We start from the raw sequence: 9722 nt of genomic DNA, 5'->3' as shown, positions 1-9722 counted from the left end.
TGCCCCCAGCGATTGTCACGCCCCAGCACACACCCACAGCACAATGCAGACACGCCCACAAGGGACTACTTTGCTGGCACGGTTCTTTTACCTTTTAAATGTATATGGTGGGCGTCTACATAGCCTATGTCCTTCTGCTACAACTGCCCTTTCCAACGCTGTATTGGGTGTGTGGATTGGCCCTGTAGTTCCCGAGTTTACCTTGCCAAAAGGTGTCTGTTCTCTCTTTATAATACTAGTATAGATACTAGTATAGATATTAAGCTTTAGGCAAGCATTCTTAGATTTACAGTAGACTATTAACATGTATTTACTACAAAGGAAAAGCAGAGTCATGGTGACAAGCCCACATTTCAGTTCGTCCAGCCCGTGACGAATTACCCGGCAAGGCCCAACATTTTCATCAGATATCGGTGTACCCCCAATAAAACCGGGCTCCTCCTCATCATAAAGCAAAAAGAGAAAAAAGCAGGGACAGGTGTGAGCAGGATTAGGCAGTGTGTGTGTGCGATGAAAAAGGTTTATGGCCTGTTGTGCTTTGATGCTATCTCGTTCGGCCACTGGGAGAGGAACTGACCGAACAGTTTTGGCCTGGGGCAATGGTTCCAGCTTGCCCAGGTCACAGAAAAGTCAATTAAGGTGTACGTGTCTTTTGATATCGAATTCAGCTGTAGTTATAAGCCTATGTGAAGGGCAACTGACAAAATGGCTGCCGTACATAAAATGGAAGCCAAGGGTTCAGGACGAGAATGGCGATTTAGAGGTGAAATCGCCACTCGAATATGACGTAAATGCTTGTACATAGTGTACTAGCCATTATCGGTCTTTCGATATAAAAATCGTCATGTTACGACAAAGTTTGTTGCACGAGTCCAGAATTTTCAGAACCACAAACCCTCCTTTTGCCCTTATATAGGCATTTTAACCTAATCTCATTCTAATCTGAGTCCAGGTCTATATTCCTAAAGTCATTGAGATGTTGCTGTAACATCATTCTGGTACTTAGTTCGTCTTTTGACACAGGCTTCCTTACACATGATGTAGCACAGAGGCCACATATTGCAGGAGCACACTGCACGCTCAGACAGAACAGAAAAAGAATGGCTAAGACCATCCTATTGACCATCAGAATTTTCCATCCCCAGCGGATATCAGTTCCCAGAACCATCCTATAAAAGACCAATCTCCTTTATCCACATGAATAGATTCGGAAATCTTATGCAGTTTGGAGATGGCCTGGTACACTGTTGGAGCGTTATCTGGAATGAAAACACAGCAACTCGATTGGATCAATTTACATACCCCACCTCGGTCTGCAAGTATGACATCTAATGCGACCCTGTTCTGAAGGGTCATAAGACGGCCCGACTGGAGCTCAGCAGTCAAGTTACTAAGGGCACCGGCAGTTTCAACTACTGTGGACTCCACCACCCTTGTCAATTGCCTTATGTTCCTGCTGTTAACAATGGGTCCCCAGAACGGCAGAAAACCCTTTACGAAGTCCCCAAATTCTTGTCCTGCGGTGTCTTCTTTACTCAAGACACCTCTAACTACCCTTGTCTTGTGGTAATCTGCCGCTGCTGTGTAGGTGGGAGGCAACAGGAACGAAACAAAACATGTGCCCGAAAAGTCAGGGGGCAACCATGTATAGGCTCTATCATGGCAGATGAAATAGGTACCTTTAGCTGCTAAAAACGCAGGGGAAGTCTGAGACGCAAAAACATATGTTTCAGTGCAGACGCTTCTCCCTAACTGAGCTCTCGGATTCTTGCCATTACCTTGCAGACATAGGTGACCCTGATGGGGTACAATGCAAATCGGTGAGGATCTCTTTGCTTGCTTGCCCTCACTCTGAGTAACTCTATACTCCGTTACGTTCCATCTACCGTAAGCCTGTAACTCATCTCTGGGAATCGCTTTATATGAGTCAATGTTTCTGCTCATATTTGTGATTCCCACCACTAATGCCTTGTTGCTCTAGTTACTTCTTGTGGAGCGTGGGGGATATGGTTCAATGGCATATATGAACATCGTCTGAAACGCCCATAAAGAACCATAGTAGCTGAATGGTAAGACAAAATATGGGATACCCTTATTTGTCGTATGTGGCATAAGACCACACACCCAACAATTGGTTGTGTTCATTACTAACTGGTGTTGGTGCAAAGCTGGACAAATGAATTATTGACAAATTCCAATCTTCTAGCAGACTCGTGTTTGGGTAGGGGTGAAAAGAATGCGAGGAAATAGAAGGAGGAGGTACGGGCGATGTAGTGGGTGCAAATGTCACTTGTAAAGAAAATAATACATATCCTATTAAAAACATCATTGCACTGAATAACAGGAAAATGCATAATAATAAAAAAAGTTTCTTTGTCATCAATCCACATATTCTGGCTTTAAAGTTCACAGCTTTGGCAGATCTCTCCATTTTGAAAAACTCCATCCTCTCTACAATGCTGCCCGCGATGAGAGGTTGATTCTGCTAAGGAATGCTTCTGTTGATCCAGGGCAACTCCCTTAGACCAACCAGAACTGTCGACCTAATGTCGTCAGCTGCACCCCAAAGACTTTGGGCGATCGCGGTCCTAGCAGCGGAACCCGGATGGCGGTTCGAAAAACAAAAATAAGCAAGTTTCTCAGATGGGAGAGCTGCGCTTTCAAAAATGGTACTTGGGTAAAAAAAAAACCTTTTATTAGGTCGCTTTTATTAGTTCATATTTCTTGGCCTCAGATTGTACCGTTGTTTTCCCGGTATTGTATGGTCTCGGAACAAGAGTTCAGGTTCTGTGGGGTCCAATTGGACTGATGGTGATACAGCTGGTTGCAAAATATTATCACTCTCTTGCTCAGAAATTGTTCCTTTTACACGAGCATCACTGAAAGGCAGAAACCGTGGCACAGTATCACTCTCTGAGTCGGCGACACCCTCCTGGACCCACCGGTCATAGGGCAGAGGGATCCGTTTGCAGTGGATCCCGTGGATCCAGTTCTTCTTTCCTTCCACTCGAACAGCTGATCTTGTGGAAAGAAGGACGAGGTGTGGGCCGGTCCACCTGGGCTGGTCGTTCTTCGTTTGCTGAAAGTTCTTTACCAGCAGCCAGGATCCAGGATCGATTTGATGGCCTGGAGCTTCAGAGACTGGAGGCAGAGAGTCATGGACCTCTTGGTGTAAAACACGCAATTTAGCCGTCAATTCGTACAAATAGTCAAGCAAAACAGGGTGTTAGATTTCACTGAACTTGGTGGGTCTTGGCACCCCCCATATGTTGGCCGGACGGCCGAAGACAATTTCATAGGGACTAAGTTTCTCTTGAATGCACAGTCATTCTGGTGGATAGGAGTGCTAAGGGCAGAGCGTCAGGCCATTAAGACCAGTGCTCGCCTGAATCTTGGCTAGTTTTAAATTTAGTGTGCCATTATAACATTCTAGTAGTCCAGCTGATTGGGGGTGATTTGCAGCATGGAACTTCTGTCGAATGCCTAGCCCTTCACATACTCTCTTCATCACTTGACCCACAAATTCACTCCCATTGTCACTCCAGATCATTCTAGGCATTCCGAATCTGGGGAAGAACTCTTTCACAAGGGCTTTCGCTGTGGACAAGGCAGTATTGTCCTTTAGGGGATATGCTTCTACCCATCTTGAGAAGGCACAGACAACAACGAGTACGTATTTTAAATTGTTGCACCCCTCCATGTGGATGAAATCTAGCTGCAAAACCTCAAACGGATACGTAGGAGGTGCAAAATGACCAGCTGGAGTTGGGGTTCCCCTACCAGGATTGTGTTTCAGACACACCATGCAATTCTTGACCACATTCTCTGCACACTTAGGAATTCCAGCATTTTGCCATACTGGAGCCAACAACTTGCAAATCCCTTTCACGCTGATATGAGCCATTCCATGAGCCATTGTAACCACTGCAAGCACGTACGCATCGGGTAGCAACCATCTCTGATGCTCTGACAATTCAACCCAACAACCATTTGTATCCATTCTACGCGTACTTTCTCTCCACATGTTCAACTCTTTCTCTGTAGCCTCAGCTTGGATAGATTTCACACACTCTATCGTGTCTTCACACATTCCAACATCACCAACCCATCTTGCAGGGCCTGCAACATACATTCGGCTCATCACATTCCTTGCTGTTTCTTTTGCGACTTCATCAGCAAATGCATTTCCACGACCAACATCATCAGTCACCTTCTTGTGAGCACTACATTTCACAATCGCAACTTGTAGAGGCAAAGTCAGTGATTCAAGAAGCTCATTCCCCAACTGACCATGCTGGATCTTGGCTCCATGCGAAGTCAGAAACCCACGTTCACGCCACAGACGTACAAAACTATGAGCCACACCAAATGCATACTGACTGTCAGTGTACACATTTACTTTCATTCCTTTTGACAACACACACGCCCTTGTAAGTGCAATCAATTCTGCTGCTTGAGCTGAGTTATGTGGAATACGTGCAGCTTCAACGATTGTATGCAAAGTCGTGACAGCATATGCCGCAGTCGTGTCACCATTCGGAAGCTTGAAGCATGAACCATCCACCCATAAGGTACCATCACATTCAGCAAGAGGAGTATCTTGGAGGTCTATTCTCCCTTTCGTTTCTTCTTCTGTTCTAAGAAAACAATCATGCTGCTCTTCAGCATTCTCTGTCTCAACTGGAATCGGCAACAACGTGGCTGGGTTTAGTGTGCTGCATCTTTTGATGTGCACATGACTCGCTAACAAGGTTAATTCGTAACCTGACAATCGAGCACTAGTTAAGTGCTGTGTCTTGGTTCTGTTTAACAACGTGTCCACTGCATGTGGAACCATTACCATTAACGTGTTATTCATCACTAAACCTGCAGACTGTTGAATGGAAACAGCTGCTGCCGCAGTTGCTCTTAAACAACTTGGCAATGCTTTAGCTACTGGATCCAAAGTCGACGAAAAATATGCACATGGACGTTGCTTGTCTCCAAACAACTGTGTCAACACTGATAATGCACAACCTTCTTGCTCATGGACATACAATGTAAAGGGCTTACTGTAGTTGGGGGTACCTAACACAGGAGCCGAACGTAATGCTGTGCGCAATTCAGAAAAACTTTTCTGACACTCTTCAGACCAAGGCACGGGATTGGGTGTATCTTTACACGTTAATGCCAGCAAGGGTTTGACCAGTAAAGAAAAATTTGGAATACACTGTCTACAGTACGATGTAATACCCAAGAAAGCACGCACTTCTCTCTGTGTTCTTGGCACACTTAATTTTGCTATTGCCTGAATTCTTTCTGGGGTCAGTTTCCTTCCCTCCTTCGATAAGAGGTGACCTAAGTAGGTCACTTCTTGTCGACAATATTGCAATTTAGAGAGAGACACTTTGTGATGCAGATCACACAAATGACGCAACAAAGACAACGTGGCTTCTTTACAGATTTCCTCAGAGTCTGCAGCAATAAGTAAGTCATCAACATACTGAATGAGGGTAGCGCCTTCAGGTAAAACAATCGTATTAAGCTGTGTTTTTAGAGCTTGACTATATATTGATGAACTTTCACAGTAGCCCTGGGGAGCGCGTTTAAAGCGGAAGCTTCGTCCTCCTAAACTGAAGCCAAAAATATCCCTACTCTCCTCAGCAATCGGGATGCTGAAGAAAGCATTCTTCATGTCAATCACCGAAAACCAGGTTGCAGAAGCTGGAATCATAGTCAATAGGGCAGTAATGTCAGGAACAACTGGAAATTGTGGCACAACTATTTTATTCACCTCTCTAAGATCAATCACAAATCTGTACACGGGTGGCTGGGAGGGATCAGTTTGTTTCAAAGCAGGCAGAACAGGACTATTGCAAACGTTGCCTCTTGTCTCTTCAATCACATCCTTTTCAATCAAATCGTAAATGATCGCAAACAACGCTTTTTAACCTTCACTAGAAATTTTGTATTGGGGAATTCGTGGCATCCTAACATTAGCTTTCAATGTCACAACATATGGTGGTATTTCCAAGAGACCCACATCATTAGGACCAGTAGCCCAAAGAATATTAGGTAGAAACGACAATTCTGTCGGAAGTTTATCCCTTGACAAATACATTGGAGAAACCACTTTCTTACCCAGTGTAAGTTGTACTCCCGAAGGAGAACAGTACAAAGTCGCATACAATCTTTTTAACAGATCCAGTCCCAAAAAGTTTTCACCACAACCTGTTGTTAGAATAAGGGGTGCTTCGAATTCACAAGGACCAACAGACAGGGACATAGGACATGAAATCGGGTTCCTAACCGGGGCACCAGAAAAACCTACAGAAATATTCATTTCGCCAGACAAAGGTGCGCCAGGGAGTTTTGAGTGCATCATAGAACTCTTTGTAGCACCAGTATCCAACAGAAAAGGTTCTGACACACCTGATGTAACCACCTCAACGTATGGTCCACTCTGATCTACTGGAACTGAAACAACTCCCTCTCTTTGTCTATGGCTGTCCTAGCAATCATTACCTTCCATATGCTCATCTTCTGCATAGTAATCATCAGCATAGTACTGAGCTGTCCTACCAGATGCAGTATTCTGCTGATCAAACCTATTCATAGAATTTTGAGGTGGAAGGGAACGTGCATTCTGAGGGACGTTTCCACGTCCTCTACCTCTAGGTGCTTGCTGAACACCTCTACCTCTTGTGTTTGACACACTATTTGTGCGCTGTAACAGGATAGGGCAACTATACTTAAAATGGCCCTCTTCCTTGCAATACGAACACTGATTGGGACCTACAGAAATGCGTGGCTGAGTATACTCTACTCTTGGCTTTTGAAACTGTTGAGGTTGCTGATAATTATTCTGATAGTTATTCTGACCATCATTATTCTGGCCACTACCACCACGTGGCGGATATGCCTGCTGTAACAAGACCTTTGTTTTCAACTCTTTAGTTTTCTTTTCTGCTCTATCTTTCTCATCTTTGTCTCTATTTTCATAATACTGTGCAGTAGCCAGTATCTGTGCCGAAGAAGAAACTGCCCATGAACTCTCCGAATCCTTCAACTTCTTACACAACTCTGGAAGCAGATTGTGCACGAATTTATCGACGAACAGTCGCTGACCACCTTCTGTGCTCATATCTTGACCACTGTGGTCGACAAACGTTTCTTCAAACCTGGTGAAGAAATCAGACACCGTTTCATCTTTCTTCTGCTTAAACGCAGACAACTTATCCCAATTTACACGCATCGCAGGCATTATAGTTTTCATGTAATCAATGATCCTACCAAGGAGATCTGCTACCAAAGGCTCAGGTTTAGCACCACCAATTTGTAGGGCATCTGCAGCAGCAATATTAGCCCATGAGTCACCTAATTCCTGATCATGGTCTGTATGATGAATCTTTCCCCATAAAGGCTGTGGAACAACATTCCCAAATAACATATCGATATCGGCTAAATTCATAATGCATGAACCTGCAGTCTGCGACAATTCCTTGTAATACCCTGCAGGATTCTTACGGGGATCAGGCAATGTCTGCTTAAGGGCTAAAACTTCAGCTCGCTTCCATGGGACATGTACCCACACACGCTGAAAATGAGGCTGAATAGGTGGGTTAGCTGCTAGGTCCCCTTCCCTCCATTGTGGGGCAACTTCTCTCATGGGATATTGTCTTCCCTTCTTTTTGGCAGAAGAATCAGACTCAAACAACGACTTGGAAACACCTTCAGTCCTAAATGACAACAACGTCGCAACTGCTTTCCTAACATCTGAACCCACAATTGTGCCTTTTGAAAATTCAAACCGTACACGGTTCAACTCGGGCAGATTAGAGTCCAAATCATTTTCCTCTAAATATTCACATAGAAAAACACACATTTTCTCAAAAACGTATCTTTGCTTTGATGCTTCCCACTGATGGAAGACATCCATAACAGATTCTAGATCATATATTAACGGGTTAGTCACCCATCTATGTGCCAAATGACTTAACATTTCTTTCTCCCTAGAATCAGGCTGCTGGCTACGCAACCGTTTGTGCTCAGAGGCATGAGCCGGACTTGCCGCTCCAAAGAAAGGATATAGAATACTAGTAACAGTGCTTGCCACTCTCTGACGAACAGAGGGAGAAGTTGATGAAAAGACAAGTGGGAAGGCAGGGTGAGACGAGGCAGATGCAGAGGCAGTGGGAGGAGGAGTACCAGGAGTGGTAGTCGATATAGTAGTTAAAGTTGCAGGAAGTATAGGAAGAGCAGGTGTAAAAGCCGGTGGCCCTTGGGGAGGCTGCACCGGAGGAACAGGAGCCAGCTGAAGAATAGCTGGTGGGTGCTGTGGAGGAACAGGAGGCATAACAACCATAGGTTGCACAACTAAAGGTTGCGGAGGTGCTGTTGCATTTTGCGCATAGGGGGGTGGCGAACTTAACAAATGCGACATTAGGGGATCTTTTTCAAGCTCTTTTGCTGCTTCTTGCTGAAGATGCGGCAAAACCGGATAACATTTATCTACTACCATTTTACATTGCCTGTGCAACTGCTCACTCATCTGTTCTTCATTGTCTTTATATTGAATAGCAGCTTGCATTATTGAGATACCCCTTTCTCTCTTATTTTTCTTTGCTAATTTAATTTCCTTCTGTTTGGCCTCCTTACGCCATAGGCGGAAAGAGTCAAACATTGTCGGCCGGGCTTTCTTCTTAAAAAGTTTAACTTCGAGATTATCCAGGATTTCCGTATCAAAGCTACCATATTGGGGCCATTTTAAAACACCATCTTTTCTGGTGTATTTGATCCACACTTTATTGTATGTGATGGGGCCTACTCCATGTTTCACATATAGTTCATAGGTTGGAGTTCCAATCGGAGGAACCGGACACGAGTCCTCCAGTCGGGAGTCCCTATTATTACAACCAAGACAAAACAAATTTCCAAGTCTGCTAAGACCAGGCATCTTCGCTCTTTAGTCTAGCTTCAAACTTCAAAGGATTATAGATTACGATATTCTCGTGAATACACGAGTCCTTTGGTTTTGGCGCTTGCAAGTTCCAAACAAAACAAAACTAAGGACTAACTGGGAGACGCTCCACTTATACTTAACTGAGGTATCGAAGGCTTCACCAGAAGACTCGTCTAACGTTTCGCTCTACCAAACATCAAGGGTCCAAATCAGGGCGTTAGCCAGGGCAGCAGTCCTTTGTAGCCGTCAGGAAGTGGGGAACCTCGCAGCAAAGACTTTCGGACCACGTCGACATGCAGGGGTCGATGAAGTGGCGGCCTTCCTCTAGAATTTTCACACGAAGCTCCTCACGAACCTCAGGCTTGGGCCGGTACCGCTGGTATCGCCCCACTGTGGGCGCCAACTGAGGTACTGGGTTTTTCAGAACCGGTACTGATCCGGTAACCCAGCGGTGCCAGGGACAACACCCAAAGACCAAGTACTTTCCTGATTCAGACACAGAAACCAGAGTCTTCTAGGTGAAGTCAAAGATCGAATTTATTGGCTGCAACCAAGTAACAAGCGTCCTAGAAGTACAACAACACGGTGTGTATATTCTCAGGAGACTGCTCAAAATTACAAAGCCAGGCTTCTGTTTTATACAAAATATTAAGCTTCAGGCAAACATTCTTAGATTTACAGTAGACTATTAACATGTTTTTACTACAAAGGAAAAGCAGAGTCATGGTGACAAGCCCACATTTCAGTTCGTCCAGCCCGTGACGAATTACCCGGCAAAGCC

The 9722-nt window shown here is 44.7% G+C and overlaps 1 protein-coding gene across 1 annotated transcript; it reads right to left on the bottom strand.

The window, feature by feature from the left end:
- Positions 1–6490: 6490 nt before the first annotated feature.
- On the bottom strand, positions 6491–8935 carry LOC147736426 (uncharacterized). Its single transcript, XM_086953752.1, has one exon. It carries the CDS (start codon positions 8933–8935, stop codon positions 6491–6493), a length of 2445 nt encoding a protein of 814 aa, XP_086809878.1.
- Between the last annotated feature and the right edge of the window lie 787 nt (positions 8936–9722).

Source organism: Lissotriton vulgaris, chromosome 1_2, assembly GCF_964263255.1.
Source record: "Lissotriton vulgaris chromosome 1_2, aLisVul1.2, whole genome shotgun sequence".
Lineage (NCBI taxonomy): Eukaryota > Metazoa > Chordata > Amphibia > Caudata > Salamandridae > Lissotriton > Lissotriton vulgaris.
This window is presented reverse-complemented; position numbering and strand designations above follow the sequence as displayed.

Coding starts and splice junctions, on each gene's coding strand:
- LOC147736426 (XM_086953752.1), bottom strand. CDS start 8,935: ATGCCTGGTCTTAGCAGACTTGGAAATTTGTTTTGTCTTGGTTGTAAT.